The sequence below is a fragment of the Podarcis pityusensis genome (assembly GCF_964106645.2).
Source record: "Podarcis pityusensis genome assembly, chromosome: 6".
Classification (NCBI taxonomy): Eukaryota; Metazoa; Chordata; class Lepidosauria; order Squamata; family Lacertidae; genus Podarcis; species Podarcis pityusensis.
Genome location: NC_138030.1, coordinates 38,827,113 through 38,851,137, shown reverse-complemented (window position 1 = coordinate 38,851,137; position 24,025 = coordinate 38,827,113). Strand labels below are relative to the sequence as shown.

General features: G+C 43.6%; 1 protein-coding gene across 1 annotated transcript in view; it reads left to right on the top strand.

Moving 5' to 3' along the window:
• Window positions 1-24,025, top strand: part of LOC308479527 (complement receptor type 2-like) — a 92,255-nt gene that overhangs the window by 49,089 nt on the left and 19,141 nt on the right. Inside the window, exons 17-24 of the mRNA XM_081010235.1 lie at window positions 2,165-2,464; window positions 5,518-5,700; window positions 7,424-7,606; window positions 13,852-14,043; window positions 15,566-15,757; window positions 17,744-17,770; window positions 18,872-18,938; window positions 19,749-21,201. Coding sequence (XP_080866361.1) covers window positions 2,165-2,464; window positions 5,518-5,700; window positions 7,424-7,606; window positions 13,852-14,043; window positions 15,566-15,757; window positions 17,744-17,770; window positions 18,872-18,938; window positions 19,749-20,184 — 1,580 coding nt within the window. The 3' untranslated portion in view covers window positions 20,185-21,201. The remainder of the gene's footprint in view (window positions 1-2,164; window positions 2,465-5,517; window positions 5,701-7,423; window positions 7,607-13,851; window positions 14,044-15,565; window positions 15,758-17,743; window positions 17,771-18,871; window positions 18,939-19,748; window positions 21,202-24,025) is intronic.

The following is a 24,025-nucleotide window of genomic DNA, read 5'->3' as shown; positions in this document are numbered from 1 at the left end:
TAAAGGTAAGTGCCTGGTTCAGATTCTATGGAAACTTAGATGCAGTTGCACATAGTTAAATCCTCACCAACATTATTTAAAAGAAAAAGACTACTTCAGAAGGGGTATTTTAGAAGGAAGGAAGGAAAGCAGTGGATTCCCTTGCACACTAATTCTTTAAAACAGGCCTAAAAAGTGAACACGTGTGAAATAGGAACAGAGATATGAAGCTGAGAAGCAGCAGGCTTTGGAGAAAGTTAAGCACCCTTTAACTCTTTTTTTATGAAAATCTAAAGCTGAGGTTGCTGACATAGTGCCCTTGGTTTACATATTGTCTACATTTTTTTATATTCACCTCTTTCTTAAATTTAGGAATTCCTTCATGCAAATATATCATAAAGCTGAATAATTTGCATTCTTCACTTACAGTCTCTGATAAGGACATAAAAACTGCATTCCTGAGATCCCTGAAGTCCAGCATTTTATCTCTAGGAGCAGCTGGCTCAGAAACACAGTATGATGACGTTATCTATTCCCATTTTTGTCCACAGTATCTGTACTCAAGAATTCTTTGTGATCTCTGTGCAGTCCTTCATATGGGTTCTGTGTCTGCATAGGGTAGCATTTGGAACCTTCTAGGATAGGTTTCCCTAACTTCATGCCCCCCAAATACTTTGGGACTGCAAATCCCATAATCCCTGAGGATTGGTCATGCTGGCTAGATCTGATTGCAGTTGAGATGCAGTTGAGATTTCCCTTCAGCTCACCTTATCAAGCAGTATGCCCTGTTTTCCCTCAGCTCCTTCTTAACCACTGCAGTGGCCCCATATTTGAAACGAGGAAAGATACATCTTGGTTGTTAGGAAGAAAGGAAGGAAGGGCAAAGGGAGAATCTAGTAGGTGTTTTGGAGATTCTAAGGATTATTAGAAAATCTGGCAGAAGCTGAAAAGAGCACTAAAGGGGAGAAAACAGCAGCTCGTTATGACCCTGGCCTAGTGTCCAATAACTCACTCAACAATCACATTTCAGACTTAGCTTAGTGCTCATTGTGATTTTACTCATTGCAGGAAGGCAGGTGCAGACTGGTTTACCTCAAAGAAATGGCTTAGAAGGGTTGCTGCACATTTTGCCTTATAGCTTTCCTCCTGTTAGGGCTAGAGACGTACTTATTCTTTTTAAGTGAATGCTCAGAGTTTGGGTCCCATTGCAGGCTTGGGCCCTGGTGCAACTGTATGATGATAAATATGGCCATGTGGTTGGCATCTGTCTGTCTTGGGAGAAAATGGAAGAGTGTGCCTTCAGGGATGAGGTCAAACCATTGTAATTACAGTGCCTGCTGTGGCTGTATGTCTCCCTCATTGTTTTTGCTGCATTAGCAGCACCAAAGTAACCTCTCTGGGGTGCCAGCAAGGGCATACCTAGGGGTTAGTTATGTTGGCTATCTTTATAGTAACTTGCTCCTGTATGGCTGAATCATCTATTGAACTACATTCATCTGCTTCATTCATCTGTTATTTCTTGTTGCTTCTACTGTTACACAGAAAACAACTGTAATGAACCAAATTTCATAGCATACACCCAAGAGTTCACAGGAGAATAGGTAGGGGAAATGGCACCACTTTTAACAACCCCTGTTGTACATGTGTGGCTATGGTTGCAAAAACAAATTAGTATATACATAATAAACCTACGCTGAGTGTAAACATTATTCTTCCTCAGCCTCTCTCCCACAATATGTATAGCCTGCTTTTCTAGTTATAGTCAGTCTGCCTAACAATCTAGTTTAAGACACTCATAAAACAGATATTCAATTATATCTCAAAATTGAGATAGAATTTCAATTTTGAAATGCTCAAGGTTTCTAAGTGCCTCAATACCAAAATGAATGGAGCCTGGCAAATGTGTCCAAGGAATATATTTTATTATTCGGGGATAAGAAGACAACACGAGGGAGAAGCAACATTGGCAATAACAACACTGAATTACTTCGGATGTCCTGTCATAACCTGCCGCCTTTTAGCCAGAGAGGTTTGCCTCCTGCCCCACAAACAGCGCGATAAAATTATGCATTGTATTTGCACTGGTAAGGAATTATTTAAAATGTTTCAAAACTCTGTAAAAAAAAAACCCCAAAAACCCCCAAGACCACCACGTTTCCCACACGCAACGATGCTTCAATGTGAGAATCTTTGCTTCTATTTTTTTCCAAACCCACGGCAAAACCCAAGAATTGGAAGCCTGCTTCCTCTCTAAGGCCAAGCAGAAATGCCGGTAGCACGAGCGGAGCAGCGTTCGGCGCGCGCCTCCCTGCGGCCCCCTCCCAACGTCCTTCCCCGCCCCCCACCTCGCATGCGCAGCTGAGGTACTCGGCTTTCGCCGCCGCTTTCTCAGCTGGGCGTTATGCTGCGGCTGTTGTGGGGGCTTCTGCGGACTCGCCGGCTCTTGGGGATGTCGATGCTGCTGTTGCTGCTGCCTCAGGAACTGGTGGGTGAGTACGAGGAAGGCAGGCGAGTAACGACGGAGCCTCTAGCGGCCTCTAGCGACCGCTGAGCCTCCCTTTCTCGCCGCCACCTGCCCCTTCCCCTCCCGCCCGCTCGCCTTCCCGCCCTCCTCGAGAAGCTTCGCAAACGCGGCGCGCGAGTGGGCGGGTCTTTCCAGGCGCCTGAGGTAAACGCGGGTGTCCCCCCGCAGCCCGCCAGGTGGCGCCGAGGTGTCCGTCCTCCTCAGCCGCGAGGCGGTTGCGAGCCGCCCGCCGCGTCCCAGGCTGCGGCCTCCGTCGGCAGAGCCAACTGGGCTGCCCATCATCGCAAGGGGGCTTTCTCTGCCAGGCGGCCTTTTCTTACTCCCGAGGAAGCACGCATGGGGAAGACCTTGGTGCCTCCCAGAAGGGTCTTTTTAGGGCGATTGACACAATAATAGTGCATTAGCGGTGGGGTTGTTCTACTTTATTCTGTGGTGCTTCACTAACTCATTATATATAAAATAATTTGGATAACCTAAACCAAATTATTGAGTGAGATAACAAACAGTGTTGCAGAGGCCCAAGGAGAGTCTGAGATCAAAGAGATCAATCCGAAGCATAGCTGTCAACTTACAGATTTGAAAATAAGGGACCAGCAGCCTTGAAAATAAGGGACCAGCAGCCAAAATAAGGGACCTGCAGCCTCACCTGTTCCAGGCACTCCAGTCTTCCTGTCCTCCTGCAGTCTGGTCAAACTCATGCTGGTAGCTTCGAGAACACTGTCCAACCAACTTTGTAACCAGAGGTTCAACTGAATAGAATCTGAATCACATGCACCACAAGGCCTATGCAGCCTCAACTTAAGATGGCTCCCCATCCTGGCTTTGCACTGCAAAGTTTGCAGCAGCACGTGCAACAAAATGGCGTCCAGCATTCAAAAAACCCCTCAGCTTGCATTACTAGCCACACACAAGGCATGCAAGCTCCACCCCCCAGTCGTTCTTAGACTTCTTATTGGGTAAGCAACGCAGCCAAGCAACACAGTTGGAGCCTCCCTCCTCCCTGGCCGGCAGGGAGGAGGGAGAGGAGTTGCTTCCTTTGAAATTTAAGGGACATCCTTTAAGGGACATTTAAGGGACATCTATCAATAAGGGACAGCAGCGGGACATGGTGCTGGAATAAGGGACTGTCCCTTCAAATAAGGGACACTTGACAGCTATGATCCGAAGAAGTATTTCTTTGATGCGCGCCAATTTGCTGGCTATCTCCCAACTATCTAAAGGGCTGTCACATGGAAGATGGAGCAAGCTTGTTTTCTTCTAATCCAGAGGGTAGAACCCGACCCAGTGGGTTCCAGTTACAAGAAAGGAGATTCCGACTAAACATCAGGAATAAGTTTCTGTTCAACAGTGGAAGGGAGTCCTTCTTTCACTGGAGGCTTTTAAGCAGAGGTTGGACAACTGTCTGCCATGTATGATCTAGTTGGGTTCCTGCAGTGCAGGGGGTTGAACTAGATGACCCTCACGATCCTTCCAACTCTACAATCTATGATTCTATGTGGCAGGGGGTTTCAGCAGGAAGTTACAGGTATGCATATTGATTGGAAGAGAAAGAGTATGACTGGCTGAAAACTTTGCAGGCTCAAGCAGTGTTGAAATGTGATGAACATCAATGGTCACGAGTATGCAAGGCGCCCCTGTAGCTTTTAACATGGAGCTGACCATTTTTTACATGATTACAAAACTTGTGTAAGAAAAGCTTTGCTGAGTTAAGCAACATCACTTTGATTTTTTAAAATAAATATATTGTTGTATATAAAATCATCTGAACAACAACAACAAAAAGTCCCTTCCAATTCTGGTTTCTCAGTGGCCATCTAAATAGCTTTGGGAGCTCAAAAACAGTGAAGTAATACTGTTTGCTGGTGATATCCAGCAGGTGTTATTGTAAGCCATACTCTTCAGATAGTGTTATACGCATTACTAGCCTTGTTAAGGTTAAGGTACTTGTTAACCTTGCTCATTTTGTATCCATTCACAGCTACAGTATCCTGTTTATTTATTTTGATGTTGAAATGCCAGTTCGTCAGTGAAGCATTGCTACAATCCACATATAATAATATTACTAAATAATATTCCATGTCTTCATTATTTATTTAAATCTGATTGGAGTCTGTTTGATTATCAGTGCATTCAAAAAATAAGTTCTGTGGAAATGATCTGAATTGCCTCTCAATACCAATACTTGCAATAGTAGTCCAGTAATCCAATTTCAGATTGGATGATATATGTAATGTAGCTGTAACTGGCTTCTAGTTTTCAGTCTAATATTCCATACATTCCCTTGGACTACAATTCTATGCATAGCAACATTAGACTAAGTTTCAGTGAAACAGAGTGAGGCTTATTTTTAAAGTAAACATGGATTGCGTTTTATATTTGTAATAGGTTGGTGGGATACATTTCGGTTCAAAACTTTGTGGAAGTTTTTTTGTGTTTGGACTTTGGTTTTATTTTAGCTTTTATTTATGATCTATTCATTTATTTACTTTAAATATTTGACCTTCTCTTTTTCTCTCTCTTGTTTGCTCTTTTTCTCTCTCTTGTTTGCTGTGCCTCACTTGTCCATGGCCAAATCTTTGCTGTTTGTTTTACCACATTGCAGATATACATACCTGGTAGCACCAGCACATGTCTCCTCCTCCCTGCTATTAGGACTGTTTTGCCCTTCTCCTTTGGGGGACATTCCAGCAGGAACTCTTCATTTGAAATGAAGAAAATGTGTATTGTATAAGGGAGCATCAGTGCTAGTTTTGCTGGAGTTCACACCGGGGGAGGTCCAAGGAGACTGAGGTTTAAACTGAAGGTGTCTGCTAATACACAGTAGTTCATGCACTCATCTTGAAACATTTTCATATGGGTATTATGAAGTGTTACATGTTCATTTCTGTTAGTTATACCCCCCCCATATTTGTTCTGTTGGTTGATATGACAAAATATTAAATATAGCAAAGTGGTGAATAACATTTTCAGTTCCAATGTTTTCTGTAACATTTTTAACTATTGTCTTTTTAAAGTGTGTGGAGAGGCCTGCAACATGGCTGACTTACCAAATTTTACATTTTCTGAGGTGTATGAAGAACTTACTGGCTTTGCTGTAGTATACCAATGCAAAGATGGTGCTGTAAGATTGCCTGGTAAAAGCACCGTCACTTACTGTCGTGATGGTTCCTGGACAGAGTTGGAAGAGCCATGTAAATGTAAGTGCTGCTTAATTATTAATTAAAAAAACCTGGTTATTTCTAAAAGCTTACTCTAATTTTTCAGGCTTCTATGTGACAATCCTGGCTGGTATAAGCCAGAGTTCCCTATTAACATCTGAACCAGGAAATTCATTCTAGGAAAATAAATGAGAATTATGGAGTGAAGTTTACTGCCTCATTCTTGAAGCTCTGTAGTCTGTGTTCCCAAATATTCCCAAATCCGTGACTCCACATGTAACCTATTAAAGAATCACAATTTCTGGTCATTACCCAACCCTGCCAATTTTGAGTCTGTTTTATTATGGTTGTTTCCATTTGGTGTGGAACACAAAATTCCACAATTTATTTGTGGAATCTAGTAAGTTGCTCCCATTCCTTGAGATGCCTGTTTTGTCTACAGTGACACATACCTTAGTTATATCCCATTTGGATTACCGAAACATGTTCCACGTGGGGCTGTCTTTGAAAAGTGCTCAGAAACTTCCAACTGGCTCAAAGAGCTGCAGCCAGATTGTTGATCAGGGTTGGTTATAGAGAGCATTCAACTCCCTGTCACAACAGCTGCATGGCTACTGCTCTGTTTCCAGGAAGAATTAATAGTGCTGATTATGACATATAAAGCCCTATACAGCTTAAGTCCAAGCTATCTGAAAGACCATATTTCCTCATACAAATACGCCTGGTTTTGAAATTTTATGGGGAGGCCCTTTCTCAGTCCTGCCACCCTCACAGGCATGCTTGGTAGGGATGCAGGCGAGGGGCTTCTTGGTGGCTGCTCCCAGGCTTCGGAACTGCTTCTGTAGGGAAACTAGACTGGCTCCCTCCTTGTTGTCTTGGCAGGTGAATACTTTTTGGGAACTGACTGCTTTTAATAAAAAGTCTGGGGCTGTGTTGTTTTTTATTGTAATTATTTGTATGGTTTAAAAAGAAATGTTAATGTGTTTAAAGCAACAATTGTTGCATGATATATATTTTGGATTTTTCTATGTTGTCTGGTAATAGTTTCACTTATTTGCTAACTTGTTCATTTTTTAAAATGAATTTCCTGTGCAGTCCCTCCAGACATTCTTGGTGGATCTCACAACAGGACTGGAATAGTGATACAATACCATTGCAATGATACTTTCTTGCTTATTGAAACACCTTCCATTTTTTGTGATATTGTTGCTAATAATGGTAAAGCACTGTGGAGAGGGAAACCCCCCCCAAATGCACAGGTCATTTTTATAGCAGTTTTTCTTTCATTGATGATTTGTTTATTGTCAAGTATACAAGTAGACCAGAGGTGGAGGGAAACAGAATGCACATTCTTAATAGGGCATTGGAATTGCTGTTCACCTGCTGCTGACCAATGTATCTCTCTCATTACTCCTGATTCAAAGAGATGCTAGCTAGTTAGGTGTCAATGGCAATCACATAAGCAGAATTAATTGACATTTCTCGTTTTCCCAATAACTGTTTGATTGCTGGGAATATGTATTTTTTCAGCTGTGCAAGTGCTAATTACAGGGGAAAATAATCTGGATCCCTGGCAGGAGATGGACTAATTTTCACAACCACTAATTTTCACTGCACAGACACTACAAAAGTATTCTTCAAACAGGAAAACAGGAGAGTATTTTTAAAAATAAGCTTCATCAGAAAATATCCCATCTTTAAGGAAATAGAAATGCACAGATTCTATTTTTTAAGGAGTTTTGCTTTTTAATCTTACTTTCAGTGGTTATATGTGAAAATCCACGAGTTCAAAATGGAATAGAATTAACTGGATTAAGAGATTCCTATACTTATGGCAACAGTGTTACAATTGAATGTAAAACTGGATACTTCATGATTGGAAATCATTACATGCTCTGTGAGAAGAACGGTACTTGGGTCCCTAAAGTGCCATCCTGCAAAAAAAGTAAGACTTTGAAAAAAATCACAGGATTTACATTTATATTTTATGATTCAACAATTAGAAGCTGTTTAAACTTGGAGAAATGCTGTGTTATAAAAGAGTAAATAATGTATCATGTAGAGTTTTAAGCTGAAGTGTATATATTGACATTCTTCTCTATTATGTCTCATGTAGGGATCTTGGCCGAGTTCAGAGAACACTATTGTAAAAATGGTGCACTAATGCAGAAGGAGAGGCAGCCCAAAATCAAAAATATTTATTCAACACATTTATTTCTGGTGTCATTCAGCCACTGGGTTGGGTGATCACCCTTATCCAGGACAAGGCAGGAGCAAAAAGGTTTCAGGGAAGTGCGATGCTCCTAGCACCAGTTTTTCACTCCTGCCTTGTAGTGAAGCAGTCAGCTATCTTCACTCCCACATTACTTCTACTTTCAGCCAGCAGCTCTTATCCTTCTACCTATTTTCCTTACATCTTCTCTGTTGTTAGCCAGTATTTACCTTTAATCTTCATATTTGCATTGTTTTTACGTTATCTCCTTTGAACTCCAGATAAGGTCACTGAACAAAGCTGCAAGTTCAGTCAGTGAGGTTACAGACAGTAGCAGTTCATGCGACTGAGTGGAACTGCCCTCCTGATGCTGGTGTCACTGCTGATTACCTGGACGGGGTTCAAGCAGGGCAATGTTGGGGCTTTGTGTAGTGGTTGGAGTCCTGGACAGGGGGCAACGGGGGTGGGGAGAGGGGAGATAATTTCATCAGGCAAGCAGAAATGTGCTGACAGAGTGAACTCCTTAGCACCAGTTTGAATTCCAGCCAATATGAATTAGACAGCCAAGGAGGATGACATGAGAATGTTTCCTTCTTTCAAAGTTCTGGAACCTTCCCATGTGCATGCCTAGTATGTGCACATTCTGAAATCAGCCTTGCAAATGAATCTATTAAAATGTCTACCTTAAAAGAGAGTATATGTAGCCTCAGTGGTCACACAGATGTAGGTTATTCATTTGTGAAATATACTCAGAGTCGCAAAGTGATTTCATGCTCTTTATTCAGCTCATAGTGGTGAGGAGGAATGAATGAATGTCCCCTCACAGTATCTGCTTTATATACATTATTTACACAATGGGCTGCACATGATTGGCTAATTCTGGAATTCTACTGTAAGCCAATCAGGATGTGGATTCACTTCTATCTGGAGCAGGATTGGGTGGTTCCTGCCAACCAATCATACTGCTGCATTGTTCTAGGACCAATCAGACTGCTGCATTCTGAATCCTATTGTTCTAGGACCAATCAGACTGCTACAGTTTGGATCCTATTCAACTCAGTACATAACACCCCTCCCCTCTAAGTTCCAGTCCTGCCCGGGAGGTCGCATTCATAGTCCTCAAGGTATGCCGGCGGCCTACGTGTGCGTTGTGGCCTGGGGTGTTCCCTGGTCCGGGCTCCGGGTTCTGGCTCGTGTTCCAAGGATGCTGGCTGTGATGCGGCTGTTTGGTCTGGTGCAACCGGCTCGCTCAGTCGTGGTTCTGGTTCCGGTGTCCTTTCGGCCTCACGGGTCCTCTCTGTATTTACTGATTCTGCCTCTCCTGCTGGCCCCTCCTGCTCTATGGGCCTCACTGCCCCGCTGTTCCCTTGGGACTCCTCTGACCTGTCCTCCTCCTGGTTTTCTCCCGGGAATCGTCGCCGTATCTGGTCGCAGTGGCGGCGCCAGCATTGCCCCCCATCCGTTAGCACCTCATACGACACGGGGCCAGTGACCCTGGTGATTGTGGCGGGTACCCATGCTGGGCCTGCCCCAAAATTCTTTGCGTACACTGGGTCCTGGGCCTCGAAGGTCCGGGGGTTCCTGCCTTCCCCCACCACTACCTCATCCTGAGCTCTATCGGGGTGAAGGCGGTCCAATCTGATTGCAAGGCGCCGACCCATTAGTAGTTCAGCGGGGCTCCGGCCAGTCGTTGAGCTGGGGGTGCTGTGCTGTGCTAGAAGGAATGTGGCAAGGCGGTACTCCCAGTCCCCTTGCGTCATGCGGCGAAGGGTGTCCTTGGTGGTCCGCACCATGCGTTCTGCTTGGCCATTGGTGGCAGGGTGGAACGGCGCCGAACGGATGTGGCGGATGGCGTTCTGCGCTGTGAAGGTTTGGAATTCTCCTGACGTAAATGCAGTCCCGTTGTCTGAGACGAGAGTGTCAGGGAGCCCGTGGGTTGCAAACAGCCTGCGTAGTACCCGGATGGCTGCGGACGTGGAAGTGGACGGTACCAGTGCGACTTCCAGCCATTTGGTGTAGGAGTCCACCACTATGAAGAATGTTTTCCCCTGAAAGGGGCCAGCGAAATCCACATGCAGGCGTGACCATGGTGCTCGGGCGGACTCCCAGGACTGGACTGGGGCCCTTGGGGGATCTGGGCGGGATTCTTGGCAGGCCTGGCAGTGTTTGACCCAGGCCTCTATCTCTCCATCGATCCCCGGCCACCACACATAACTCCTGGCAAGGGCCTTCATTCTTACTACCCCTGGATGTGTCTCGTGTAGGGCTGTGAGGACCCTTTTGCAGAGGGGCTGGGGAACAACGACTCTGCTTCCCCATAACAGGCACCCCTTGTGAGCCGACAGTTCATGTTTGCGGGTTGTGTAGCCGGCGAATTCTGGCCCGGGGCTGCTGCTGGGCCATCCCCTCCACACCCAGTCCAGGACCCGGGAGATGACCCTATCTTTCTTGGAATGGTGTGCAACTTCTTGTGCCTGAATGGGGCGGTCGGGAAGCAGCTCCAGGCTCATAACCTCTTGTGCAGGTGCTGGGTCAGGGCCTGTTTCCGGTAGTGGTAGCCTGCTGAGGGCGTCCGCATGGCCCATCGCCTTCCCAGGTCGGTGAATCAGTGCATACTGGTAGCTGGCAAGGAAAATTGACCACCTGAGGACGCGAGGAGACAGCACTTGGGGGGTCTGCTTTTCGGGGGCAAACAAGCCAAGCAACGGCTTGTGGTCAGTCACCACGGTGAAGGGCCGCCCGTACAAGAAATCATGGAATTTTTTTACTCCCTTTACGATTGCCAGACCCTCCTTGTCGATTTGTGAGTAGTTCCGCTCGGTTGTGTTGAGTGTCTGGGAAAAGTACGCCACCGGTACCTCTCTTCCATCCGGGAGTTGGTGCCCCAGGACAGCTCCAATGCCATAGGGTGAGGCGTCGCATGCTAGCACCACCGGCAGCCTCTCGTCGAAGTGTGCCAAGACCGAGTTTGAGACAAGCAAGTCCTTGACTGCCTGGAATGCGGCCTCCTGGCGCTGGCCCCACACCCAAGGGGCCCGCTTGTCCAGGAGTCTGTGTAGGGGCTCCGCTACCGCCGCCTTGTGGGGAAGGAAGGAATGGTAAAAGTTCAATAGTCCCAAGAAGGCCTGAAGTTCAGTCTTGCTCTTGGGCGCTGGGGCATCACAAATGGCCCGTACCTTGTCCCCAGTCGGGTGGACCCCTTCTGCGTCCACCATAAATCCCAGAAAGTCCACCTGAGGCACTCCTAGTAGACATTTTTCCCGCTTCACCTTGAGACCCGCCGTCTGGAAACGGTGCAGAACGGTGCGGAGGCGGTCCTCAAACTCCTCTGGTGTGGGGCCGGCAATCAACACATCATCGAAGAAGGGGGTGACGCCAGGAATCCCTTTAAGGAGAGAGTCCATTATATTCTGGAATATGCCTGGTGCCACGCTGACACCGAATTGCAGCCGCTTTACCCTGAACGCTCCTCTGTGCGTCACAATCGTCTGTGCCTCTGCTGTGGCCTCATCTACTGGCAGCTGTTGATATGCTTGGGCCAAGTCCAGCTTGCCAAAAATTTTCGACCCAGCCAGGGTGGCAAGGACATGGCTGACCACTGGCACTGGGTATGCGTGGGCCGTGAGGGCCTTGTTTATGGTACATTTGTAGTCTGCGCAGATGCGGACCGAACCATTAGGCTTGACGGGTGTGACGATTGGGGTTTCCCAGGGAGCATTAGGCACCGGCTCCAGCACTCCTTGCTCTACGAGTCGGTCCAATTCCTCGTCTATACGGGGTTTCAAGGCGAACGGGACCCGGCGGGCCTTGAGCCTGACCGGTCGTACTGCGGGGTCAAGCTGTAGCGCAATGGGGGGGCCCGTATACTGTCCCAATTTCCCATCGAAAACCCCTGGAAATTCCTTGCATATGGCGTCCACGTCCACTTGTAAGCTAGTGTGGTTCACCCCGGTGACAGCTAGCCCCAGTGGTCCAAACCATGCCAATCCCAGTAAGCTAATGTAGGGGCCCTTGACCACAAGCAAGTCCAGTTGCCGCGTCCGCCCTCGGTATTGCACCCTGAAGGTCCCCACCCCCATTGTGGGGACCTTACGTTTCTGGAAGTCCCGGAGGGTGAATGGGGCCGGCCTGAGTTTGGGACCCCCAGTGGGACACAGTTTCCTTAAGGTCCTTGCCGAGATTATGGATAGAGTTGAACCCGTGTCAAGCTCCATGCGGCATGGGGCCCCCTCTATCTGTACCTCTACATAAATTTTCTCTACGTTGGGGTGGGGCAACTGGTATACCTGGAAGTCCGTGAGCTCCGTCGAGTTGCCTTGGTGCGTTGGGCCCCGGGACCTGGGGCTCTTGGATTGGTCATCTGATGCCTGGTGTCGGGTGGGCCGAGCCCGACACACCCGGGCGATGTGTCCCGATTTTCTGCACTGCCTGCACTCTGCGTTGCGGAAACGGCAGGTCCTCCTCTCGTGACTCTCCCCGCAGCTTGCGCAGTTCCCTCCTTCTCGTCGAGGCAGCTGTGGTCTGTGCGCTGCTTGAGTGCGCTGCTGTACTCGGTGCACCTCCTCCCTGTCGGATCCTGAGTCGTCGGTGAGGTCTTCATGGTGGACCCTCGGTTGGGATGGTAGGCTCGGCCGTGCCTCTTGGGTCGACCTCTCGGCAGCTTCTGTTGCCAGGGCCTCCTCCAGAGCGACCTGGAACGTTAGGTCCTTCTTAGCGTAGAGGCGTCGTTGCAGCTTCTCATCCTTCAGGCCACCGACGAGGCGGTCACGAAGCATGTTCTCCAGCTCTGAGAAGTTGCAGAACCGGGCGGCTTGGCGGAGAGAGGTCACAAACCCAGTTATGGTTTCCCCAGGGGCTTGCCGCTTTGCGTAGAAGGCATTTCGACGAGCCACCACTGAGGGCTGTGGCGAAAAGTGCCCCTTCAGCTGTTCCATTATTGTTTTGTATGGAACAGTAGCGACGTCTTCAGGCGCAAGGAGAGCCCGGGCGATTTCAAACGTCTCCTCTCCGCAGACGCTGAAGAATATCGCCCTCTTCTTGGCGTCTTCTTCGTCGGTGACCCCTTTGGCTTCTAGGAGGAAGGTGAAACGGGAGGCGTACGCTTCCCAGTCTCCAGATGCTGGGTTGAATGGCGAGAAGCTGCTGTTGGCTGCCATTCTGAGTTCCTTGTGCCCCGGAGCTGAAGCCTGGATACACGGTGCGAGGCAGCGGTGCGGCAGTTGGCGGTGCTGCGGTGCTGTGTGTGGCAGTCAGCTCAGCGGGATCCCATCCTCGTCGCCAGTGAAATATACTCAGAGTCGCAAAGTGATTTCATGCTCTTTATTCAGCTCATAGTGGTGAGGAGGAATGAATGAATGTCCCCTCACAGTATCTGCTTTATATACATTATTTACACAATGGGCTGCACATGATTGGCTAATTCTGGAATTCTACTGTAAGCCAATCAGGATGTGGATTCACTTCTATCTGGAGCAGGATTGGGTGGTTCCTGCCAACCAATCATACTGCTGCATTGTTCTAGGACCAATCAGACTGCTGCATTCTGAATCCTATTGTTCTAGGACCAATCAGACTGCTACAGTTTGGATCCTATTCAACTCAGTACATAACAATTTGTGTCTGAAAAGATCACGCTTCTTCACCTGATTGCCTGTGAGCTATTCTTACTCATCACCACAACTAATCAAGTGGTTATTTTATAAGTCTGCTCTATGTGTGACTGCTCAAAAAACTTAAGAGAATTTTCAGAAAAATCAAATCTGTTTTCTCTTGTGTACTGTGGAACAAGGTTACTTGGTTTGGCCATGAAGGAATCAGTAGTAAACTGTGTTTTGTGCCTTGTCTTCTTACCACGCTCAAAAATCCAGATACATGATATTATGATTACAACTTGACTCTTACCGCAAACTTATAAAAGCAAGGCTAATATTATACAGCAATAATTTTTATCTTCTGCAGCTTTATTGTTCTTGTTACAGTTACTCCACATATTTGTGGTGCCCCAGTAGTGTCCAAAGGACATGTACATCCATTGCTATCTGAATACAATGTTGGAGATGTCATTGATGTGTACTGCAATCAAAACTACTCTTTCATTGATGAAACCACAAAGATGAGTGTGCGATGCCAAGGCTACAATCAGTGGGATCCTTCTATACCACTATGTTTGGGTATGTATAGAACCAGTTTGAGAAGCACACAAATATGTTCCTTCCTCAGTTGCTCCATACCCAAGATAGATGTTGCCCATTATTGTAAATCACAGATGGTCAATCTTCACCCCCATCTACAGCCCTGTGAGGCTGTTCTAAAAAAAAAAAAAAAAAAGTAGATAAAACGAGCATAATTATTTTAAGTGATGCAGTACCTAGTCTGCTATCAAGTAAACATTTCGTTTAGGATTTGAGCAGTGAGCTACATCCCTTCCCCTTGTATAATCCTATTGGGGCAAATACCTATAGTCTCTGAATCCTCTCATTCCTCATAATGCAGGACTGGGATGGGACTAGAACAATGGCTTTTTAGCTCATGTTGGAAAGCAGAGTGCTGTGTATATTACTAGATAACTACCTTGTTGAGGTTTTTGGGTGAAGTTAAGAGAAAGTGCAATCATATTGCTTTAAAGTTGACTATCCCAAGTTTCTAATAAGACACGTCACACTCAGCTTTTCAAACATGGCCTTCCTCCCAGGAGGAAGAGGCAAGAGGACCACTCTGATGATGAAACAGATTCAGTCCCTTGCCTCAGACAGCAAATTTGGGATGCACTGAGCCTAGGGCTTGCTGATCGGAAGGTCGGCAGATCGAATCCCCATGGCAGGGTGAGCTCCCGTTGCTCGGTCCCAGCTCCTGCCAACCTAGCAGTTCGAAAGCACATCAAAGTGCAAGTAGATAAATAGGTACCACTCTGGCGGGAAGGTAAATGATGTTTCTGTGTACTGCTCTGGTTTTGCCAGAAGCGGTTTAGTTATGCTGGCCACACGATCGTGAAAAACTGTCTGTGGACAAATGTCTGCTCCCTCAGCCAGTAAAGCGAGATGAGCGCTGCAACCCCAGAGTCGTTCACGACTGGACTTAACTGTCAGGGGTCCTTTACCTTTAATTTAGAGGGGTGAAAATGTTGGGACCATCCAAAGCTACCCTTGCAACTTTTGCCTCATGCAGTAGTGAGAAAATATGCAAAATCCATGTATTATGAGCATGTTTTCTGGAGTAGCTGCTCCAAAAGCCTACATGCCATTATGGCTGGTGTCATCTTGGAAACAATTAAGCTTCTTCCTTCCCCTGCTAAAAGCTACCATTTGGGGAAAACAGTCTGAATACATCTGTGAGAAGGTAGAGAGCGTAGAGGAGGGTGCCAGCTAGAGTGGATCCTGTTTGAATCATTTTACGTCATGAACAAGACAGGCTAAGGTCAGCTCTCCTATTAAATTTGAAGATATTTGTATACACTCTTATGCTTAAACCCTTAGTATATTCCAAATCTATATACATCAGAGAGGTTTTTTTAACCTTTTGGTGTAGAACATTATGCATCTTGCACAAGTTGCACAAGTATGATTTTTTTTGGTTTTGGAACACTTTGGTTTTGGAACAGACTTCCGGAATGGATTAAGTTTGAGAACCAAGGTACCACTGTACAAAGAAACAAAGCATTGCTTTATCATTTATAATAGTTATTTGTATTTTCAGCAAAAACATCACCAGACACTTCTAAATTCTATATCCATAATGGAAGAATAACCCAAGGGGTGAAACAATACTATACCCCTGGAGATGAAATTTCTGTTCAATGTAATGCTGGGTATACTTTGATCGGGCCATCTACAATTACTTACATTGGAGGGAGTAAATGGTCACCTAATATTCCAGTTTGTAAACTGAGTAAGTATAATATTTGTGAAAATGCCAAGAGATGTTGGGGGTGCCAGTCAGGTTTGGTTTCATTAGAATGAAAGTCACTGAAGACTTTTAATTATGCATATATACTAACTGAGCATAAGGAAATAAAGCTCACAACATCAGCACTCTAACCAATACTGGTTATCCATTAAGTTTCTAGAGAGGGAACCATAATGTGAGAGAGGTAGAATGCGGAGTCTCCCAAGGACCAGTATTGGAACCAGTGCTTTTAAACTTCTTCATAAACGGTCTAGCATTACGACAGAGCAGTGAGGTGACCAGGTTTGCTGGTGATACTAATTTTTTCAGGGTTGTTAAAACAAAGAGAGATTGCGAAGAGCTTCAACAGGACCTCTTCAAATTGAGCGACTGGGTGGTAAAATGGCAAATGCAATTCAATGTAAACAAGTATACAAAAAAAATCTCACCTATATGCTCATGGGGTCTGAACTGGAGGTCACAGACTAGGAGCAAAACCTTGGGGTCATAGTAGATAGCTCAGTGAAGATGTGGACCCAGTATGTGGCAGCCATGAAAAAGGCTAATTCCATTCTAGGAAGCATTAGGAAAGGAATTGAAAATAAAACTACCAGGATCATAATGGCAACATAGAAATATTTGGTGCAACCACATTTGGCATACTGTGTACAGTTCCAGTCACCTTACTTCAAAAAATATTGTAGAATAGGAAAAGGTTCAGAATAAGGCAACCAAAATGATCAAGTGGAAGGAGCGACTCCCTTATGAAGTAAGGTTGCAACATTTTGGGACTTTTTAATTTAGAGTGAAGAGTAAGAGACAACATGGTAGAATTTTATAAAAATTGACATGGAGAAATTGGATAGAGAGAAGTTTTTTCTCATTTCTCTCATAACCCTAGAACTCTTAGGCTGAATGCTTGAGGATTCAGGACAGATAATAGAAAATACCTACTTCTTTACACAGTGTTTAGTTAAACTATGAAATTCACTCCCCTAGGCGGTGATGGCCACCAACCTGAATAGTTTTAAAAGTGGATTAGACAAATTCATGGAGGAGAGGTCTACCGATGGCTACTCGCCACAGTGGCTATGCTCTGGCCTCGATAGTTGGCGGCAGCAATACTTCTGAACATCAGCTGCTGGCTGAAACTCTTCCTGCTTGGACACGGATACACAATTAGAAAAGGACTATGGAACTTTGTTTCAATATATGATTACAGTGGCGAGACTATTATATGCACAAAGATGGAAAGATTAATCATTATCAACAATGGAAGAATGGTTTTTAAAATTTAACTAGGGGTGCCATATATCCAGAATTTCCCAGATTGCCGGGATTTGGCCGTCAGAAACAACTTTTGGGTCACTTTCTGAAATATGGCAACACTAAATTAATGGACCCAGCTGAGATGGCAAAATTGACGTTTAATCAGATAAAAGTCATTGTTGACATTTACTAAATACTGGAAAGCTCTCATAGACTTTTTGCATGAAAAAATAAATAAATAATGGATGGGGGGTTTGAAGATAAGGTTTGTTGATAGAGAGTGGTTTTGTTTGGTGTTATATTGGAATAGATGAAGTGATTATTGTTTATATATAGCGGACAGATGAAGAATGGGAAGTTCTTTAATCTCTGAACTTTATCTTTTCTATTTCCTATTGAAAACTCTTTTCTATTTATTTTTTCTTATTTCTCTATCTTTTTACTTTTTTGTCATGTTTTTATCTTAATGTTGGACAAAAAAGATATTTGAGATCAGGTTTTGTATTTCTCTTTATAAACTCTAATGAAATTTATTTTTAAAAAATGAATATCAGATGCTGGAAACCACAGGAAGGGTGAGTGCTCTTGAGCTCAAATCCACCTCTTGTGATATGAGATCTATTTTGAGCTCCAGTACTTCCTTTTATAATTCATTTCTGATGTGGCTAAGTCTAAATAAGTAACCTGTCAATAATTAGTCTTTCCTCTCCTCTTTTCTAGGTATTTTCCTCAGATTGCTTATAGCTGGTATGTAATTTATTGAATATGAATGGGGAAAATAAAAAGATTCATTATAAATGTTTGCATGCCAAGGTTTTATACCAGTTCATAGATTTTTTTCACAATAGCAAAATAGAAAGTGTGGCACTCTCCAGCCAGAAATACACATTTTAAAGTTTATTTTATAAGAGAGATATAAGCCTATGCTTAACTATCACCAGCTGTGTTCACAGTCCTCCACATTTCAGAAGTTTTTCACCAGTGCTCAAATCTTTGGTCATCATTATCTAAACACAAACCTGCAAGTAACTTGTAGGTTTTGTTTTGTTTCTTTTTGAGTTACAGTTTTAAACTGCTTAGAGAGAAAATTAGTATTTTGCAACCCCCCCCCCCCCCAGGAACAAATAAAGTTGTGCGGAGGGCTTTTCCCCCAGCCAGAACTCACCAGAACTCAGTTCCGGCACCTCTCAGGTGGGTGCCATGGCCATTCTAAGAGAACAAGGGAGGTGCTCATGGTGAGTTCTGGCACTTCTCTTCCTAGAGAAATAGCACTGGTTGTGTGCCTTTAGACTCTAGATTTTGCAGAATACTGCAGCTGCACACTGGAACTGTATGTTTGTGCAGTTAACATGGATTAAAAGGCTCAACAAATACACTTTAAAAAACAATCAGACTTTTATTATTTGGAAAGTAACTGGGAAATGCATTGAAAGGTAGGTGTGTGATGCATGGATGACTAGTGGGAAGACATTTAAACACCCCGCAAGCAATCAGGATAAATGATCATTCTTGCAAAACTTCTCCAAAAACAAATCAGAACAATTGCTCAATGAAGACTGGATTGTAAGTATTCTGCAAGCAAATCTGCTGAGTGATGAATTAACGACCCATTAATTTTTCTTAGAGTTAACATTGGTAGGATGATTCACATAAAAGTCCTGCCTCTCACCAATCTTTGCCACTAATAGTCTAGGGATCACCAAATGTTAACAGTATTCAATAATGAAGTACTGTTCTTTATGCCTCAGGTAACACTGGATAAAATTTCCAAAATGGCTGTTTTTAATTGTACATCAGTTTTCTTGGACTTTCATGAGCTTTTTTTCTTGTGTTCTTTTTCTTTTTTAGCATGCATAATGCCTGTAGTACTCGTGGCAAGTAAAATGGTTCATAGGAAATGTTGTTCACAAGAAAGGTAATTTTTTTCTTAATATCAAACTCCCCTTTTCCTGTTTCTTTTACATTTCTAAGGTCTACCTTATACATTAACTACACAGAAATTATCTCCATGTAGAGGAAACACTCCATGCTGTATCATCTGAACTGCAGTGCAAATTTTGTTTTTCCTATGAATGACCTGACTGGGTTGCTGATCTGAGATATGGGTATATGGGTGTTTAAATAGTAAAATGCTACTATTTGTTGTACATGGGGATATATATATTTCTATTTCTATTATTTCTATTACTATTTCTATTATGGTTTGTTTCACTATATTTGAAAATCAAGAAAATGTATTTTTTAAAAATAGTAACACTTAAGGGCCACATATAACACATAGCATCTTACTGATATATCAGCATACACTGTCAAATGTGAAACCATATATTTAGCTTGCTGAAAGCATACCTTTAGGGAAACTGTTGTATAAAGTAGCTTCCCGATATGCAAAATGGTGGCAATTCAGAACCTCAGATAATTTAAAATGTGGCTGCTGGATTGCTAACTGGGATTATGTATTATACCAGTGTTTTAACAACTGCAGTGCCTGTGCCTCCAAGCCTGTTTCTAGGCTTGTTCTTCATGGGACAAGGTACCTGAAGAATTACCCTGTCTATTTATGTGTCTGTCTATACCTAATATATTATGTACAGGCACTTTTCATTTCTGAATCAGCTGAAATGTGCATAATGAGGAAAGAGCCTTCTCTGGAATGAAAGCTCAGCTGGCACATGCAGTGATAGAATTTCAGTACCATGTGATTATTTTTTTTAATTTTCCAAAGATTTTTAATCAGATTTACCCTGACACCTCCATTCCCCAGCAGCCTAATGGTAAAGAGAGAGCAAGAGAGAGAGCAAAAGAGAGCAGCAACCAAAGAAGGTATTTTGTTGCCAGAGACCTTGGAAGAGTCAATGGCAAAATTTAAGCTAGAACACCAGAAAGAAAATGGAAGGCAGCAGGAGAAGCTAGTAAGTTTTAGTGAGCTTCCCATTAATACAACCAAGGAAACAACAGATGAAGCAAACCCAACATCATCTCTGCATGAGGAGGGACCAATCAGTGAAAGCAACTGGGTAGATTCTGTTTATTTTCTCTTTCCTTTTCTTCTTGTTCTTTTGACCCTGAAAACCCCTATACATGTTAAAAGACAGAGGCAGTCCTCTGCTGAGATGCTCAGCAAAGGCCACTGCACCAAATGTAAAAGTAGAATTTCATAGTGCTGTATCCCACAGGAACCCTCTGTGTGAGTCTCCTTTTTCTCTTGTGGACTGAGCGTAAGACCCTTGACACTACAGGTAAGTGTTACTATGTGTATTTTTATGGCGCATATCATGCAGTAGCCCATTTTGAAATGGCAAGATTTTGACTCTATAGCCATAATCATTCTAAAAAATAAAACTATAATTGTATCAGTGAAATGTCTGACTTGGTTTCTTTAACACCAGAATCGTTTTTGTTCATTTTTTTCTAATGTTATATCTTTTTATTGTCATTCAGTAAATAAGCGCATATGGAAGTATGACAATTCACTAATTACAATGTTCCTCAAACCTACACCTGTAATTTACACAGTTACAGGTAGGTATCTCTTTCAGATTCCACTTTTCAATGTTTAAGTAATGAATATGGAAATTCTGTAAGTGTAGTAATATATAAACAAAAGAGTAGGCATCAGCTTGAGTAGAGGTCTGTGGGCCAATTTAAACTTAGATGCAGATCCATATGCTGCAATCCCAACAGTTACTTTTTGGAAGAAAAAAGCCACCTCAGAAGGGGGACATTTAGAACAAAGATGGTTGCTTTGCCCACCACTGTTCAGTCTTCAGAGTTGAACACAAGTGGGATGGGAGCAGAGATATGGAGCAGAGAAGCAGCAGGCTTTGGAAGAGTTAAGCTCTTCTCTGCTCTAGATCCCTCACCCTGCAAACTGCTTTTGCTTTAAAAACAATTGCAAAACTGGAATTACCACTGAAATTTAATGACACACACCTGTATGTGGACACCGTCCCTCTCCCTTTTGTTTTCTCACAAGGTTATAAATACTGTATTGGCTTAGACAATAAATGAAAGCTTATGTTAAGCTTCTCAACACCTGAAAATCTAAAACTGGGATGGCAAACATAGTGTCTTCTGGCTGCTCTTTGACTACAATTTTCTGAAGGTGCTCCAAGGAATCCAATGAGGCATTTTGTGAAGTAGGGTGCCTGCTCAAGGGTGCCATGCGATCTTCATTGGTAAGCAAAAAAAATTACTAGATACTGGAAAATCTACTAAGTCTTGACAAACCTCTAACCACTATTATTACTATTACTATTATTATTATACTCATCTGTTTCTTAAATTGGTGAATTATACAAACATTTCATAAAACTGAATAATTTGCATTCTTTGTTTAGTCTCAGATAAGAACATAAGAACTGCATTCCTAGGTAAAACTGAAGTCCTTGAAGTCTGGCCCTTTTCTCTAGGAGCAACTGGCTCATAAGCACAGTATAAGGATGATAGCTTTCCCCTATTGCTTGTCCCCAGCATCTGTACTCAGGATTCTTCTGTGGTCTCTGTACAGTCCTTCATATGGATTCTGTGCCTGCACAGAGCAGCATCTGCAACTTTCTAGAGCAGGTTTCCCTTAGTGCCCTCTAGATGCTTTGGACAGCAAGTCCCATAATCCCTGAGCATTGGTCAAGCCGGCTAGGACTGATGTGAGTTGCAGTAGAAAGTATCTAGAGGACACTAATGTGCAGAAGGGTGTTCATGCAGAAGGCACTTAAAACATTTTGGTGGCAGGTCTGCTTCTAGCCCTTAATATATATCCTCAAGTGGTATGCCCCTGTCTTCCTGCTTGGTTCATTATTGACCACTGCATTGGTCCCATCTTTGAAAAGTCCCCCCCCCCCGTTTTATTTTATCTCTATGCAGTTCTTTTCCTTTCAAATGTTGCATTTCATTTTACCTCAGTGTTCTCTCCATGCTTTCTTAGCACACCTCAGTGTTGGTTCTCAAAGTACGTAAGCCGAGGCAGCAAACTTTGTCATTCAGATAGCCATAATTGTTTGCTTCTTGGCTTTGAAAAGGGGCAGGTGTTGGACACTTGCCCCACTGTGTCAATTTTATGAGACCAGCATACCAAAATACATCCACTGCCTTTGGCTTACTTTGCAAGAGCAAACTCACTCTGCTGGAGTCACCCAATCCCCACACCCACAAAAACTGGCTATGCAATTGAGCTCAAACTCTGCGATTTTCATTGCTGTTGAATCGAGTTCACCTTCACAGGCCTCTCCAATATAATACAGTTGCAAGCACTGTAACAGTCCCCTTGAGCCTTACTATTCACTTTGGGACCCAGGCCATTGACAACTTCTACATCCCTTCAGTCTGGTCTTACTACTTTCATATTAACACTAGTTTCAGTTCCAGACCATGCCAGGGAGGCAGCTCCTTTGACTGTGAGGCAGTGCACCTATTTAGACTAACTTGACTGCCATATTTTCAGAATGCAAGCAAGGGGAAAAAAGTATCAGGGAAACAGACCAATGACTTGGGTTTTGCTGGATTTATACATAATAAAAACCTCTGTTCATTATTCTTCTGCTGCCCGGGCTACTGTCCCTCTCAGCCAATATGGCTGTCCCTGCAGCAACTATTTGCACATTGGAGCAACATATGAGAGAGAGAGCTTGTCAGCTAGTTTCCATGCATGTGATTTAACTATTGCTCCCCTTGATGTACAGTCTCATTTGGCTCAGACAAATGAGAAGGGATGTAAGGTGGATGTAATGGTTTGAAAGTTTTAACCTAATGCCACATTCTTACTCTGCAGTGCATGCCTGTGTATCTCAGCATCAACATTATCTCTGGGAGAAATCCTTTCTCTTCTTCAAGCATCTCCTAGATGACAGGGGAGGGCTCACACAACCAGCATGAGGCTAGTTGCCTTGCAAAGCAAGAAATCTATACCTTTAATCATATGATGGACTGTGACTCCAGAGCCATGTAAGGCTCTGTCATTCTCCATTTTCATACTTGGCTTTAGAGGAGGATTAAAAAACTCTTCTGCAATGGGGCAGTAGAAACAGAGATCAGGGTACAAAGGCTTGTACCCTTCAAAGAATTTTCCCATTGCCAAGAAAGATACCTCTAGCAGATGCATGACACTTTGGGTTTTCTCTTCCTTCATAAACCCCCAAAAGTTCTAGATTGCTGTTTTTTCCAGCATCCTCCCATTTCTCCTTATCAAGTCAGGCTTTATTTCAACAGACCAAAAAGATGTCTGCTTTCATATCTCAATTCAACCAATGCATTTGTGTTTCCTTCCAGACCATTGCTTTCAGTTGAGAGTTTTGGTGCTTGGCTCTTAGCCACACAGCTCACAGAATTTTCACAAAATGCAACACAATAATTGCTGCACATCTTGGTCAACAAGGCATTTCCAGCATAGCACCAGCCATCAGCATATACTGCATTCCCATGTGAGGTCCTCAGAATCATGTTCCACAAGCTAGAGCTTCACTTGATGCCAATGTGTCACTTGAAGTTTATAGGTGCTCACTTATGTTTCATAGCTAGTTTCACCTGTTTGCCCTCTGGCGAGCTCAGACCCCATTGCTTTAACTGTCAGTCCCAAATAACTGTTGGGTATGCTTAGGCTAGAGAAGAGACATGGTAACAGGTGACATGATAAAACCCTGTTACATAGATGATGCATTATCAACAAGTTCAAGGTTCAAGGAAATTTTGACTAAACATTTGGAAGAATTTCCTGATTTTACAAATAGTTTTATTCCCATATGCCCATACATTTTAGTAGTTCTGCTGTTATAAACATAAGCACATCAGCACAGCTCATTATAATTTAGCTGTGCTACACTCAGCTGCTTCTTTTAAAGTCACTTTTCATTTTAGAAACTTACCAGTGTTGTTGTATAATATTTTATATTGGTTTATTTTCTTTTTAGGCTTACATTGACCACTTCCTTAAAGCTACAAGGGATAAACTGTAAATTCTGAAGAGTATTTTGTACTTATGTGAATCAAATACTTTGAGGTTGAATTTGT